General features: G+C 49.5%; 1 protein-coding gene across 1 annotated transcript; it reads right to left on the bottom strand.

The window, feature by feature from the left end:
- Positions 1-2,272: 2,272 nt before the first annotated feature.
- On the bottom strand, positions 2,273-13,272 carry Pdyn (prodynorphin). The gene is given in 4 exon segments (XM_090352804.1): positions 2,273-4,239; positions 4,241-4,501; positions 5,357-5,502; positions 13,235-13,272. Coding segments are annotated over 3 exon segments (759 nt in total). The 5' UTR covers positions 5,489-5,502; positions 13,235-13,272; the 3' UTR covers positions 2,273-3,873.
- Positions 13,273-16,926: the final 3,654 nt, after the last annotated feature.

Genomic DNA, 16,926 nt, shown 5'->3' with positions numbered 1-16,926 from the left:
TTTGCACACTATATCTACCTACCTACCTACCTACCTACCTACCTACCTACCTACCTATGTATCGTCTATCTAACTATCTATCTTCCTACCATTTATCTACCTATGTATCATCTAGCTAGCTCCCTATCACCTGTCTCTACCAATCATGTATTAATCCATCTATATCTATCAATCTGTCATCTATCTATCTATCTATCTATCTATCTATCTATCTATCTATCTATCCACCATCTATGTAGCTATGGAGCTATGTTTATATGTGTCTACCTATCATCTATTTCTGTGGTACTGGGGTTTGGATTATGGACCTTGTCCTTTCGAGGCAGGCAGCCTGTTACTTGAGCCATGTTCCCAGTCCTTTTCTTCTAGTTTTATTTGTTGTTGTTGTTGTTATTGTCTTTATTTTGTTGGTTCTGGATCTTAACTCAGGGAGGGCCTAGATATTCTCTCTTAGTTTTTCATTCAAGATTGGTGTTCTACCACTGAGCAACACAACTCTACCTCCAGCTTTTTGCTTGTTAATAGGAGCTATAAGTCTCACAGACTTTTATGCCCAGGACTGAAGCCCAATCCTTGAATATCAATCTCTTGAGTAACTAGGATTACAGATATGAGCCACCAGTGATGGGCTCTAGTTTGCTTTTATTTGAGTGCTGATCCTGGGTTTGAACTCAGGGCCTGGGTGCTGTCCCTGACCTTTTATGCTCAAGGCTATCACTCTTCTACTTGAGCTACAGCTTCACTTTTGGTCTTTGGTTGTTAGAGTTTCATGGACTTTTATGACTATATTGTCTTTGAACCGGCCTTGGGGAGAGTCCTGCAGGAGCCTGGAGCTGCCAAGAGAGCTTGAGAGGAAGATGGAGCCAGGCACATGTTTGGAAGGCACACTTCCTGTCAAAGGTGATGAAGAACCTAGGATTTCTGGTCCTAGATGAATGGACTTGACTCAAACCAGACAGAGACAAGACACATCGTGTGGGAGCATGCCATGGGTGGGATTTACATACCGGAGGAGTAATTATAAACCTTTGTGACAACTCTCCGTGGCTAATGGGAGGTGTCCTGGAGTCAGAACATGAATCAAGAACGCCCAGACCATATCTACTAGGAAACTGTTGTTCCTGACATTGTTGGAGGGATTTTTCTTGTCCACACGTTGGGGCCTTTAATTAGCAGACAATTCTCCATCTCTGGATTTGTTCCTGTGAAAACCTTGAAGTGGAAGGGCTTGGGGGCAGGGTGGGAGGGAGGAGTAAGGGCTCCTATCCAGATCTCAGGAATCGTCATGATCATCATGATCATTATGACAGGATTTTCCTTGCCAGTGATGTTGTACAGTGTTGTCGTGGAAACGGTGCTTGTTAGTAACATGCTTTTTTTAAGGTTCCCTGGGAGCTGGCATTCCTTAAGCCATGGATGGCTGCCTGCTCTTTGATCGCAGCATGGTGGCCGTGGTGGCAGGGACAAAGAATCTGGTCTCCCCAGGACTTGTGGTGCTTTCATTCCTCCTCTACCTCTGCCCTGCTTTTTGTCTCACAGTTCATGAAAATGATCTCATTGAGGCCTCTGGGGTGCAAAACGTTCTATGTTGTCATGTGAGGGTGGTCACACAACAGTGTGTGTGTGTGTGTGTGTGTGTGTGTGTGTGTGTGTGTGTGTGTGTGTGAGAAGACCTGCTGAACTTCACACTTCAGATAAGGACATGTTATAGCACATATGCTCCAGTTCCATGAGAAGTCTTTTTTCTTTTCCCTTCCTTCCTTAATTCCACCCCCCCCCCGCCCCGTCTTCCCCCCTCTCTTTCTCTCACTAACTCTTTCTTTGTGCTGGTAGTAGAGCTTGAGCTCAAGGCCTGGGTGCTGTCCCTTAAGCTTATTCACTCAATGCTGGCATTTTATCACTTGAGCCACACCTCTACTTGCAACTTTTTTTTGGTGGTTAGCTGGAGATACAAGTCTCATGGATTTTTCTGCCTGGGCTGGCTTTGAACTGCTCTGCAAGTGTTGTCTTAGGCATCTTGAGTAACTGGAATTACAGACATGAACCATGAGCACCTAGTCACACTTCCTTTCCTAAAATGACCCTGTTTGTGTGTGTGTGTATGTCTGTGTGTGTGTGTGTCTGTGTGAACGATGACCACATGTGTATATATAAAATGGATGGATATAGATATTCATTTCCTAGCACTCTTTTATGCAAAAGGTCTTTCTCTCCAGGGATGCAGGCTCATGTATATGCATACATATGCACACATGAACATGTACACACATCACCAGCATCAGCAGCTTTTATTTATTGAACTGGAGAAGCAAGAAATTACACAGGCTTATTAGGAATGAAGCAAATTCCAAGTCAATTGGATACATTTTTTGGCATTTTTTTTCTTTAAAGCACACAAAGTAACTCTAAAACCACCTATACATTTCAGAACACCACATGAGGCCTGGAGGCTGCTTGAAGGGGTGAGCTCAAAAGTATCCACTTCACCTCCCATCTGTCCCCATCTCCTAGACCTACACACCCAAACATAGTGTCTGAGGATGAGGGAGGGAGGGGAGGAGAGAGAGAGAGAGAGAGAGAGAGAGAGAGAGAGAGAGAGAGAGAGAGAGAGAGAGAGAGAGAGAGAGAGAGAGAGAGAGAGAGAGAGAGAGTGTCTTGAAACCCGGGCCTCCAGAGGCCTTTACCTCTGTTTCTGGAATATTTGAAGAACCTCATTTGGCCTCAGACACTCCATCATTCCACTCGTCTTTCTGGCTTTATTTGGAGACATTAAGAGGAAGGAATCACTGTGAGGGCTGAGAGGCCTGTCTTCCTTTCTAGCTGCTGCTTTAGGATTCCTTTACCCAATGCCCAGGGCATATGCTGGGCCAGATGGCTTCAGCTCCTGGCAGTCAGCGCTTCTGCTCCAGAGCATGGTTGTACTTAACCTCATCAGTGGCACTGGGTTTCAGTTCATCATAGGGTAGAAGTGAGATACCGATCAGTTTAATTAGTTTAATGAGGGCTGTGGGAACCAGTCCACATTTTGAATTGGTTGCACAGAACAAATTGGTCTGACTGCTTCCTCCTTATGTATTTCAGCCTTCAGAAGAGGAAGGCTGCTCTCTCTCTGTCTCTCTCCTCTCACCTAGCAAAGAGCTTTCCTCCCCCACCCCTCCCCGCCCCACCCTTTCTCTGGAAGGAGGTGGGCGCTGTCCAGGGTCCTGACACAAACCAGGGTTCAGGGGCTCTGCACTTCTTTTGGGGTTTCTTGAACATTTGGTAAGTTAGAGGGTGCGGGCTGGGTATTTAAGCCACAAGAAAGCCTGGACTCTCATGTCAGAATCCTGCTCAATAAAAGATGGTGTGTATGCCTTTCACCTAACAGGTAGTTTCAAAGTGGTATGCCAGGGAGATCTTTAGGAGTTTCAGAATGCAATGTTTGGATTTCTCTGTGTGTTTTCTGCCTGGGTTTTAGATTCTGCTCTTTATATGTTTGTCTTCTGTAATGTCTGTTTGCTATCTGCATGGGGAAGGCTCCAATTTTCTCTTGAGGAGGACAGGATCAGCATAGCTTGGAGATCATAGATGTGCAGGTACCAAGAACACATCTCTAGGTTTCTGGGTGTGGGGGGGGTGGTCACAGGGGACAGAGTGAGGAACAGAGATCAAAAGCTTCTGGCAATGATAATTTTGAAATCTAGGAGTCAGAGTGCAGCCATGAGCCTGTTGGCAGGGGGTCCCGTCACTGGTGGCCAAGGAAAGGAGCCTGAGCTTGGATGATCTGCGGCTTAAGCTGACTGCGAGTGAGGGCAGAGCACACACAGCGGGATGAGGGAGAGTGTATGGTGAGACACTCCAGACTCAGCTCCATCGTTGGTGGAGAGGGGGTGACTACACTTCAAAGAGCTCTTGAGAGTAGGCTCTGGGGTCTTCCTGAGACCTGGTCACCACCTTGAACTGGCGCCGGAGGAAACCGCCATAGCGCTTCTGATTGTCCCATTTCAGCTTGGGACGGATCCGCCTTAAGAAGCCACCATAGCGTTTGTACAGATCCTCATGGCCCTCCCCGGCCCCCTCTCCATCCTCCTCCCCATCCTCCTGCCCAGCCACCTCTGAGCTTCTCTTGGGGTATTTGCGTAAAAAGCCCCCATAGCGTTTGGCCTGCTCTTTGGCATTCTCCTCTCCAAAATCAAGCGTGCCGGCCTCCACAGCTCCATTACCCAGCAGGGTCGCCCCCATCTGCCCTGCGCGCCCCCCCCTCCCCGAGCCCATCTGAGAGGCCCCGGAGGCTCTCCTTCACTGGGGTGCTGGGGAGGACTTTGCTTTTCTCCAGCTCCTTCAGGAAGGGCCCCAGGAGCTTGGCTAGCTCGCTGTAACTTTCTTCCAATGCTAACTTGCTCTGCAAGCCATCGTCACCATGGAGCCCACGGGCAGACGAGGACAGGAAAGTCAGAAAACCCTGGCATCTGCCCCACTCCTCAGAGGACAGCAGTGCTGCCTGGCATTCCAAGGAGCAAATCTGCAAAAGACACAGAGACCACAGAGGGGAATCAAAAAAATACCAAAACACAAGCATTGCCTCCTTTCCCACCCCACCCCCTCCACCCCCCCCCCATCCAATGACTGGGCAAATCTAAATGAGCCACCTTGGCTAAGCACCTGGCTACCCATCAGGATGCTCTCCAAGGTACATAAAGGTAGGCCACTTTGTGCCAGTGTGTCAGATGACAAAACAGACTTGGAGAAGTGGAATCACTTTCCAAGTTCATAGAGCTACAGGTGGCCATGCCAAAACTTCCCATGATGCCCCAGGGCACAGAGGCTGCTGCTAAGACTTTATACAGAGAGACTGAGTAGTGCAATTGGCAGGAAGATTTTGCATGAGGGACACAGAAGAGCTTATCAGGCCTGGGTGAGAATTCAAGCTCATGACAACAGTGGGACAGTACTGAAAATTGAACCCTGTCTGTCCAATGCATGAGTACCCCCACTGAAAGATGCCAAGACCTCGGGGAGGGGCTGTCAACAGAGCCTAGAAATTAAGGGGTAATGGAGACAGCTCTCTCCAGGAGAGTGACTAGGTTTGGGGGCTGACTGCAAAGCCAGCATGTCATGAATGACACCCCATTGCCAGGCATCTGGCTCCCTAGAAACTTGAGTTAGTCCTGGCTGGAAGAATCCCATAGTGACAAGGACTGGGGTACAGATGGGAGTTGGAAAACAGCTGGTGCCCAGCTGTCCACTAAACAGGACAAGTCTTGCATGGGTGGCATGAGTTCAGGCTAGATACAGCTGCCCTAACACATGAGCTCTCGCCCTCAGGACTCTACACACAGCAGGACCTTGGCCCAGAGGTGACTTGCCTGGAACTTACCAGGGGGTTGATGGGGTTAGCGCCATCTCGGGTCTTCACTGCACACAGGGAGCAGCTGGACAGACAATCCTCTGTGGCTATGATGGGGAGGATGAGGAGACAGGCCACCAGCACCAGCCCCTGCCACGTCATCCTGCTTCCTGTTCCTGTCAGGAGGAAGAAGGACGAGGCCATGAAATCCCATTGAGAACTGGCATGGCCATCTCTCAGTCCTGCCCAGAGTACTTCAAGGTAAGCATTCTCCTTCCCATTCCAAAGAGCCCAGGGAGTGGAGGCTCAGAGAAGGAAGAGGGAAGCCGAGGAGGAGGATCAGGAAGGATTGGCCTTCCGGAAGCTTCCAGGAGTCTGTGAAACAGCTCAGCAAGGTGGGAAGGGCTATCTTCATTTGACTTTTGGGGAAGTTGAGGCACGGGGAGGGAAGGTATGGCACATGGAAGTGGAAAAGCTAGGACTTGGTCTGTTCAACTTCAGATCCCACTTTGATCCTATGTGGAGAGGAACCATCCATGTTTTTTCTGGGTTCTCTGAAGCTCTCTTTGTGTTGTCATTGTCCTCTGCAGTCTGGGCCATTTTTTTTTTCATTTTCCTAAAGACTTCCCCAGTGCTAGGGGTGGAACCCAGGTCCCTGTGTATGCTGGGAATGCATCCACCATTGGGATCCACAGCTTTCTTTCTGCTTTGCAGTCTCTGGAGTTCCCCTTGCCTCCTCCTACACTGCTACCCACCCTGGTCATTGTTTCCCCTCCCCTCTTTCTGTGCTGCTCTCTCTCTGCCTCCAGTTCGTCCTCTGATCTCACCTTACTCTACTCAGCATATGACTTCAATGACCAGACCCACCAGGTAGTCAGGCTTGATCCTTTGACCTCACTCAAGGGCACCTTCAGTTCCACCCTGTACCCCAACATTCAGCTCTAAGATCCATATCACATCTAATTGTTTGTAATTCCCTTAATGAAGCCACCAGACTCTGTCCCACTTCTGGGCCTTTCCCTCTGCAGAGGGTACCCTTCCTCTCTTCTTGTCACCTGTCATTTATGCCCTAAACTCTATAACACTGGCTCTATGTGTGGAGAGGACCCAACTTTCTATTCCTCCAGTAATTCGCAGCTCTCCCATCAAAGTGTGCACTGCTCCATTATTAGGTGTGTGAACATTTGGATCCGGGCTTCATAAAGGCAGGAACCATGTCATCTCTTCTCTATAATGCTCCCTCTGTGTTCCTCCGACAAGCCAAGCTTATTTCATCCTGCCTTCCCCGCCCCCCTCTCATGCTGCTACTAGGGGTTGAACTCAGGGCCTTGACTTTTTACCTTGAGGCTGGCACTCTACTACTTTAGCCACAGCTACACTTCCACATTGTTTTCAGTGGCTAATTGAAGGTGAGAATTAGAGGACTTTGCTGTCCAGGTTGGTTTCAAACACCGATCCTTAGATCTCAGCCTCCTAATAGCAGATGTGAATTAAATAAATGTCACCTGGCCAGTGAGGCAGGCGCTGGTTGATTTTCCTTACGACCCTCAGTGTTTTGTTTGATATTCGTTTGTTGGTGTTGGAAATTCCCATCCCTCAACAGAATGTTTGCTTTTGAGGGCACAAACCTTAGCTGTCACATCCCTTGCCATATCCCAGCAACGAAACCCTGGCTAGCACCCAGTATGCCCTCAATAAACGCTTGAAAGATGAATCCCATGTCTGTTGAAAGTTGTGCCTTTCATAGTCAACACTCAATGTGGCAAATATGAAGACTGCAAACCCACCTGGTATTCCCACCTTGGTGTGAAGTTCCAGAGACATCTGTCCTGGCTGGCCAGAAGGGGCCACCACTCTCTTCCCAGCATGGCCTCTCACCTCTACTCCCATCTCAGAGATGGTATCCTTCCTTCCATGTTCCTGCAAATAGCTTCACTGCTCAGGGACTTGGGAAACCCCACCCCAGCCCAAGTCCCATATCCCAGAGCCCATGTATCTTCTCCAAAAGTTCACAGTGGGTCTCCCTAACAAAAATGGCCCACTAATGATCCTAGGTAACATCCATTGGCTCAACTTCTGGAAGCCCCGTGTCTGTCTGTCTGACACCAGAAGTGAGGTGGACACGTCCACTAGAGGAAAATGCCAGGTCAGACCGTAGGGGCAAAGCTGGGGAGCCAGGCCAGTTCCCCTTGCCTCCCTCCACCTATAAGCGCAGGGCTCATATGCACAGATGCTGAACTTGTACTCCAAACTCAGTCTATCCACCAGTGGTGAGGGGGATCCTTATCACCCCCACTTTAGAGATCAGGAAACAGGTGCCCAGAGCTGCTGTAGGTCTCCCAAGGTCACAGGGCAATGACAGGAGAGAGCTCAGGCCCACATTCCTCTCTTGGGCTTTGGGCATATGTCAGGGAAGCTCAAAGTGGAAAAACTCAAGGCCATGGCCTAAAGTCACCATGAGTGTCTGTGCTGCCCTTGGGCTCCTCGGCTGCTCTATCAGTGGCTGAGCCGATTAGAGTTCCAAGCCAGTGAGCTGCACTGTTTACCGGGAGACACAAAGCAGGTGGCCCCATGTTTTCTCTGATACCAGCAATGTCTGGGATGGCCTGTTAAAGGATTAGTGTGAATTATCTCCCTGGGGAGGGGAGCTTATGCCACTCTGTCACTCCTGACTAGAGCCTCCCACCCTGCAAGGCTGCTATGGTTTGAGAGGCCACCTGTCTATTCTGGACAAAAGTGGTCCCAACATCCTTAGCATCTACTTATTAGCATCTACTTTCCAGTAATGATGCAGACAACAGATGGCAATCAAGTGTCTATGGGGCTTTGAGCAACTCACCTGTGTGACCTCACTCACACACATACACCTGGCAATGCTGGGGACTGAGTGATACTGCTGTGCCCACTTCACAGACAAGGAAGCTGATGTCTACCAATCAACACTTTTGAGCTAGGCTGGAGAGCTGGATTCTCCCTTTGTGCATGTGTGTGGGGGGGGGCAGATGGTCATGGGGTTTGAACTCAGGGCCTGGGTGCTGCCCCTCAGCTCTTCTACTCAAGGCTCGAGTTTTACCACTTGAACCACAGTTCCACTTCCAGTTTTCTAGTGGTTAATTGGAGATAAGAGTCTCATGGACTTTCCTGCTTGGGCTAACAGGCAAGTTGAACCTGGATCCTCAGATCTCAGCCTTCCAAGTACCTAGGGTTATATAGGCTTGGGCCCCTGGCGCTCATCCAGACCTCTCCTTCTTTACCCCTGGTGACTGCTCAGATCTCTCAGTCCCCTCTGCACCAGGCCCCAATTTGTTCTCCAGGGTTCAGATCAGCCTCTACCTGCTTCTAGAGTGGTCTCTAATCTGGCCCCAGATATGACTGGGGCACAGCCCTGCCCCAGGCTCTACCACCTGTAAGAGGTCTAATCTCTTTAACCACCCTTGGTATCTCTCCTAACCCAGGCATCTGCCAGATGTTCACTGTGTGCCAGCCCCAGTACTCCATCCTGTGTGTGTCTTCATGTGAGAAGGTCCTTATTACAGATGAGGAAGTAGAGGCACAGAGATCTCAGACTGTATGCAGGTATCCCAGCATCTGCATGGTGTCCAGGGAGCTGAGTGTGGGTTCTGCCTGATTTACCATGTGTGCCCATCACAAAGCCTTTGTCCACAAGGGTCTTGTGCCCAAAGCACCGTCCTCACCTACTCATCCCCTCATCTGCCCTCACGCTGATCTATTTTTAGCTCTCTCCAACAGGATGCTTGTCTGGATTAAACCCATCCTTTGGGCTCTCCAGTAGTTGCCTCTTTCCTTAGTCTACTAACAGAAAGGATTCTGAAGGTGCAAAATCCCTGGGGGACAGGTGTGTGTGTGTGTGTGTGTGTGTGTGTGTGTGTGTGTGTATAGATGAAAGAAGGGCTTAGAAGGTGATGAGATACACAAGGAATCGTTAATATTGGCCCTTGTGGGGTAGATGAATTGGGTGGATGGAGAATGGATGGGTGGGTGGATGGATGGGTAGATGGACAAGTGGATAGATGGGTAGATGAATGAGTGGATAGAGGATGGATGGGTGTATGGGTGAGTGGATGGAGGATGGATGGGTGAATGAATGGGTAATAGATGGGTAGATGAGTGGGTGGAAGGATGGGTAGATGCATCAGTGGATGGATAAATGGATGAATGGATGGGGTTTCAGCACCCCATGCAGAGCTAGAATGAAAGTAAGCATTCTATACAAATTTGTTAAGCAAATAAACAGGTAACACTTCTAACTGGGATTGTGTGTGTGTGTGTGTGTGTGTGTGTGTGTGTGTGTGTGTGTGTTAAAAACAAGTTGATCGCCAACTGTCTTGAAATAAAATAGACTAGAGACATTGAGCCCTCATTCCCTTGTTGTCATGGAGGGCATGCCTTCTGGTCCCCCCTGACTCCAAGAGACATTTGTAGCTGCAACAGTTGGCCAGCAAGAATACAGCCCCCCAACAGCCTGGCCTGGGCTCTACCTCTTCTGGGTTTTGCCAAGTCACCTGCCATTGCCCAATGAAGGCCTAATGCACCCTGTCATGGGCTGACTCCAACAGAAGCAGCATGGGTGGGATGGGAGCCGGGTCACTGGAGAGGAAGGAGGGAGAGGCTCTGATTCCTTCCTGGCCCAGCAACAGTTTAGTGACATGGGTTTAGGTCCCATCCCGCCACTTCCTATAACTCTAGGTACACGCCCCATCTTTGCTGTGTTCCCATTTTCTCTTCTATGAAATGAGGGTAGGGATAATACTTCGGGGAGTTGTATGGAAAGGGATTAAACGAGATTCCACATTTGAAGCACCAAGCCTGTGCCTGGAACATCTGGGTGATTTAAATAATTTAGTATGAAGGCTGCAGTCTAGGCTTACTTGAGCTACTGAGGATGGAGAAAAAGCAGAGATGGTAAAAGGCTTGGCGCCCACAGTGGCACACAGAACTACAGCTGCTCCCGTTCCTGCCTGCCCCAAGCCTGTAGCATCCACTGTCTCCCACTGTGCAGGCTGAGAGCTGCACAGCACCCCTTTGTGTATGTTAGTTCAAATCCTCACTACTATCCTGGAGCTAGGTCTTCACATACACAGTGTGCAGAGAAGAGGAGCCTCCCTTATCTTTGCGAAAAGGAACAAAAAGTGAGTCCACATGGCAGGTGGCAGAGTGACCCCAGTGGAGACTTGTGTAGCCTGTGATGGAAGGACAGACTTCCCCACACCAGACTTGTGGACTGGGAGCCTTCACAAAGAAAACCCTCCACTATTGGCAGTTCCTGTCCTTGGCTTGTACCCCAAATACCGTGTGATAGCTCAGGAGAGGAAAGAAAGATGGGCTGATGGGAATGGCAGCCACTGTCCCCTAAGAAATAAGGGGACTCAGCACCGCCATAAGCGTCAGCTGATTGCTGATGTACTCAGGCTCATCCTGTGTTCCTGCCTGTCAGGAGAGAAGCTTGACTAAGCAACGCCCCCCCCATGCCTCTGTTGGTGTCTGTGTCACCCATTGTTTTCTGGCCATGAAAGCATCATTAACTGTTGAAACAAAGGCAGAGTCCAGAAATATTTACTATCTGGCCCTTCCAGAGAAAGCGTGCCGACCTTGCCTGCATTAACTTTAGAATCATTTTATGCTCTGAATAGCTTTTCAGCTCATTTTCTTGGGTCTCCAGGCACAGAGACCTATTATCAAATAATAACATAGCCATCACCTGCCAGTAGGTGAGGTGGGTTAATTGGGGGAGAGCCAGGCTGCATCTTGTCCTCCATGGGCCCTGAGCTTGTCTGGTGCTTTTTTTTTTGGCTGCTCTCCAGGCCAAAGCCCAGAGGCCCAGAGGCCCTGGCAAAGCTTCCCTGGGAGTTTTCTTTTTCTCTGGGAAGGAAACCCATGAACTTGGGTTTTAGCCACACCCCAAGTCACATTTCTGCCATTTCCTAGGACTTTCATCTCTGTCCCTGTAAGGACTGCCTGAGACACTGTTCTTTAAAATCAGCACACAGTAGGCTCCCCCCCTCCCAGCCACCCCCAGACAGGCGCAGAGTTCTTTGAAAGGGGTGGGGCTTCCTGCCTTCTTGTCCTCTTCATGAGATTTCTATATTGTAGTCAACCGGGGCTCAGAGGAGCTTTAAGCATTTTTATTAAAAAAGCCAGCACGGAATAATAACGGCTTGATTTAACATCACAATTATCTCTGGGAGCATTTTATCGCATATGATTATCCCTATTTGATAGAGGAGGAAATGGGAGAAGGTAGAAATGAAGTCACTGGTTAAGATCACATGGTTGAGTCAGGAGGGACCGGCTCAGGCTCCCACACTGACAAGGGTAACTCTGTTGGGATACTTCGCTGTTTCTGGGACCTTTTAATGACAACCATTCTAACAGCCACAAAGCACAGTACCCAGGCCCCGGGGGCTCCAATGGACCCTCGGGGCCAGGACTGTTATTACAGGCTCAGGCTCCAGGGACAAGCTATAAATGCTATGACACAGTGACCCCAAGGCCACAGAACATGAGTGGCACAGGTAGAATCTGCTCAGTTCACAATATCCCCCCCCAACGTGTGTGTGTGTGTGTGTGTGTGTGTGTGTGTGTATGTGTGGTGTGTGTGTGCGCGCGCGTGCCCTTTGCTGTGCATTTTATATTTATTATTTCACTTTTGCCCTCAAGAGACGCCAGTGGGCTGTGAACTATTAGTCCCATTTTCTTGCTGGGGAAAACAGGCTAAGAAAGGTAAAAAAGTATTCAGGGCAAGAAGTGAGGAAACAAAAGTAGGCTTTAAGTCAATTTGCCCAAACCAGCCTGGAATATAGGGATGCACAGAATCTTTCAGGTTAACCTCCCCACCCACCTCAACCTCTCACATGCCTGGAGACAAAACCATGTCAAGAACTTGTCCTTGCTGGAAATGTAAAGCTCATCATTGTGGGTCTCCTGCACGCTGGTAAAGGGAGGCCCTGAAAGTGGAGGTCAGGCTGTTTGAGGGCTTAGGGTAGTGATGAAGAATGCCTGATTGGAGGAAAGAAGGCTGATTGGCTGATCAACTTAGGCAGAAGGGCTCTCTGGTTCTGAATAGAAAGCCAAGTTGTAAACATCAGAGCAGAGGACCCACTCTGAGGTTGCCACAGTTCTTGGGCAGAGACAGATAGACATATGGTCCTTTTAAAGGAATGTTTGTTTTGTGTTGACAGCTGGATTTGAATGGAATTCCTTCCTGTCCTTTAATTATTGGGGAATTAAGGGATAGGACGAAAGGCAAATGGAGAGTGGAGTCACAGAAACAGAGATACAGGGATGCAGAAAAGCAAGATGGATATATATATATACATATATGTGTCTATATATGCATTCTTCATGTATGAATATATACATTCATAAACCTAGAAAAGGAAGAAAAAATGGTGGACCCCAGGAGAAAAAAGCAAGGACAAAGGTATGGATGGAGAGGATGAATGGGAAGCAGAGGGAGAAGGTAGTGGAGGGCTGGGAGGAGGGACGTGGGCGTGGGGTGGGGTCAAGAGTAAGCAGCTTGTGCAACATTCAGGAGGCTGTTCTGCTGGGCGAGTCTCAGCCTCCACTCTCTCTCCTATTCCTCCCAACTTCCTAGACCCAACCACATAATACCTGCCCAGTAAATAAAGCTGTGCCAAGCAAAGTCAAATCAGCCAGGGATAAGATAGGAGGCAAATGGCAGTTCAAGCCACAATATAGACAGATGATTTCTGCAAATGTCTGCAGCTGTAGCCAAAGCCTCTGGCTAGTGAAGAGAACCGAGCTGGCTCAGGGAAGAGGCCAAGAGGCACATTGGCTTTTCTGTGAGGGACCAGGAGAAGGGGCCCAGCTCTGGGTCCAGGCTGAAGGAGATGGGGCTTCCTCCCCCAGGGTGTGCTGCTGGCTTACCTGGGTGTTGGCGGCTGAAGCTGCTGCCCTCCACTGTGACCAGCTCTGTCTGGATGAAATTGTTTTAGCACCTTGTCAGACACACTGGGATTAGTCAACCGCTTCTGGGCCAAGATGAGCGGAAATGGTGTAAGAAATCAGCGGTGACTACACTTTCGCCAACTCACATGGAAATCAGGCAGAAAACTATTGATTCCCCTTCGAATGATGGATGAGATGTAATAAATACAATTGTGCTAGGGTGGCCCAAGGAGGTGAGGTGGGCGGTAGGAGGGGATCAGGGAGGGTCCACTGGGGGAAAGAGCTGTGTGATTCTCCAGGAAATGCATGAAGAAAGGAAGTCTTGGGGAAGAATGGGGCGGATGATTGAGTATCTCATAAAAAACTGTGGGTGTGAGGAGGTAAGGGGTGGGGTGTGTCCAACCCTGCCATTTTGAATCTGTGAAGCCTTGACTGGTCAAGCTAACATTTACCAAGTACTCACTAAGTGACTGGCATATTACAAATGCCTCTGGAACCTCCCAGAAACTTGATGGTGACTATTCTGAGCATTTGCATTCATCAGGTTCGGAAATTAACACTCAGAAAGAGGCAACTACTGTCTGTCTCAGCTTCTCCTAGCAAAGGAGAGGTGAGAGCTGGAATTTGAACTCGGCACTGACTGAGATGCTGTCAGACAAACAGCTAGATGATGATAGACCCCAAAGTTCTGCCTCTCAGTTACTCCTCAAGAAGCTGTCATCATTCCCTCCCATGTGTTACAAAGCTAATCATGATTTTCTCAAGCAGCCCAGAGCCTGCACTCTTTCTTTTCTTTGTCAAAGCACTGCTGCCCTGTCACACAGTCTCAGGACCACTGTGGACCCACCCCATCCCTCTGGTGGCTTGGGGCGGGGGTGCAGGAGATTCACGCCTAGTCAACATACCTATTACACCTGGGGCAAAGTGGTGGGCTGGAAACGGAATCTTACAAGCACAACCCTCCCCTGGCAGCCTAACTCAGCCAGCTGGAGCTGCCATAAGAGCATCTCTCCTTCCCCTTCCACCTCTCCCCCCCCCCCCCCCCCCCCCGCCACAAGTTCCAAAGCCTGACCTGTGAAAAGGGAACAAAGGGTGGGGAAGTTGGAGGAATCTGTGCAGGGGTGTGTGCAGGTAAGGGGCACAGAGAAGGAGGGTGCACAGTGGAGAGGAGGGAGTAGGGACCAGCTCTTGCTCTGCCCCCCTCAAGGATGGAAGAGAACTGACATTCAGAGACATTTTTTGTGTGTGACAGATCTTGACAGCAACTCCTGTCAAATTAGAAAGACAGCCTGGTATATGTTATCAATCCCCAGGAAAAAAAATGATGCTAATGAAGGCTTTCAGTCTGCAAGAGAGAATTGAAATCAGATTCAATAATCCAAAGAACTTCTTTTCCCCTGGGAAGCTTGGAGGCTTAATTAAGGAATGTTTGTAGAGCCTTGAGAGATTCTTGGAAAAAGATACTCAGGGAAAAGTAAGAGGTCACAAAATTTACCATGTAAGCCTGGAGTTGTCAGCAGGGATTTTGTTTTAGGGGGAGGGGAAATCTTCCCGAGGTTCCCTACCTTTTTTTTGCCAGAGACAAACTTCAGGGTTCTGAAAAACACTTTCTTTTCTTTCAATATGGGTATTTTTTTTCTTTCAGAGCTTCCTGTCTGCCTGCCTGTTTGCCTGCAGGACTTAGCAGCCTCTGGCTGTAATTTATATGAAAGCAACAAGTCTTTTCCAAGTAAAATTGACAAGAAAAATCCTGTTTTGCCAGGGTCTCTTGATGGGTGATCACTTTTTCTCCCTCATTTCGCAGTCTAACAAAATAATCCCCAAACTTCACTCCCAGCCGGGTAAAATGAAACCACTCTAAACACCTTCCCCTCAGCAATTAAATGCTGCCATCTAAGAGGGATGAAAAGGCCAAACCCCATTCTACACTGATAGATGTGACAACCTCAACCTCATTAAAGTCCCCAAGCCCTTGTCCTCTAAGTCTCCGGAAGGCTGTTGACCTTTAAACCCACACTGATTAGCGAAACCTCTCAGTCTTCTACTTAGGGCAGCTCATTCTCCTTGGACCTCCCCCCCTCACTCCCCCCCACATACTCCAAACTGGCATGGGAACTGCCGCTGTGTGGCAGACAGAAAGGAGAAAAAGTCCTGGAAGCTAAAGCCCCCAGGAAGAGAACACTAAGCACCTGTATAAGCCAGGGCTACGAAGAGTGGAACAGAGGCTCCACGGGGCAGAGTCACTGTCCCGGCTTCTGTAAACAGAACAAAGTACCTTTGCCAGACGAGCAGACCCAAAGCAGCATTCCCATCCTAAGCTCCTCAGCCCTCTCCAAAGAAGAGGACCAGAAGTACCCACAAAAAACCAGAGTAAGAATTCCAGTGCCCCTAGCACCTTACCTGTGCCCAGCTTTGTCCCTGGATGGCTTCTGGCTGAATGGGTCGTATGTAAGATGGTTTCAGGTGATCAGGGGTCACCGGGACTCCAGCTCAGGTGCCAAAGAGGTGGCTGTGAGCGTTCTGGCTGCGGAAGCCCCTTAGAATGACAATTCTGGTGCCTCTTCCCCCTCTTTTATGGACTCGAGCCTCCCCCTGTCGCTCAGCCCTCGCTGAGCACAAGCTGCTTCGAGCCAATGGGGAAATAGCTCAGAGCAGTCAGAGCTCAGACCCCCAGGCCCTTCCACTCAACTCCCTGGGCCCAGCACAGTAACACAATAGCTCTTCTTCTCTTCGTGATGTGGAGGAGGAAGCAGCCGTGCTGGGGGCTGGGGGTGGATTCTGGGTGTAGTGCTTATTTGTCACTTGAAATCCGGCCACTTCAGTGTTTGTTTCCAAGAGAGGGTGACAGGAAAAGAGAGACACAGGTGGGAAGAGGCAATGGAAGGAAGAGTTAGAGAAAGACTGAGTTGGAGGGAGACACTCAAACAGGGTCAGACAGTCAGGCACAGGCAGATGGCGAGGTAGTTGGAGAAACAACAGGGACAGAGGAATCGGAAACCAAAAGGTGATGGGAGAGACATAGGGACCAAGGCAGACAATGCCCAGGAGGTAGAGGGACAAGTAAGAAGCAGGTAGGGAGTAGAGGAAGAGGAGGAAGAAAAGCAGGAAGGCAGACAAACTACACCACACAGACACAGAGGGAAGGACACGAGCCAGCCAGCAGCCAAGGAGCCTTCTGATAACGGAAGGGAACGAATGGGAGAAAGGGAAGCGGCAGAGGCAGGGACGTGTGTCACCCAGTGTTGGTGACATGGCAGCTCTGCCCTAGCTGGTGCACACATGTGCTGGAATGTTTCTGTGTGTACATTTGTCAGCAAATGCCAGTCGACTCTGGTATGCCCTTGAGCCCGTGCCAGGCACCGCAGCCTTGGCACAGCACAGCCTTTTCCTCAGCCAGGAGCTGCAGTTCTGTTTCCTCTGGCGACAGTACCAGAATGAATGTCACGAAATCCCCCTCAAAATATGTGATGAGCCTTTGCGCAGGCAGGCAAGCAGGCAGGCAGGGTCTTGCCTGCCTCCAGTGTACCCTCCGCCTGAGCCAGCCGCAGCCTGGCGGCTCATAGCTTCTCATGGTTACAAATACCACCTGGACTCGAAGGAGCAGAATCTTGGAGTTTAGAAGGAGGCACCCATCTCCTTCAATAGCAGTGGAGCAGTCCTGGGTGGTCACC

This window comes from Megascapheus bottae, chromosome 18, assembly GCF_031878675.1.
Source record: "Megascapheus bottae isolate mThoBot1 chromosome 18, mThoBot2.hap1, whole genome shotgun sequence".
NCBI classification, from domain to species: domain Eukaryota; kingdom Metazoa; phylum Chordata; class Mammalia; order Rodentia; family Geomyidae; genus Megascapheus; species Megascapheus bottae.
The sequence above is the reverse complement of the archived record's forward strand: the minus strand, read 5'-3'. Positions and strand labels throughout refer to the sequence as shown.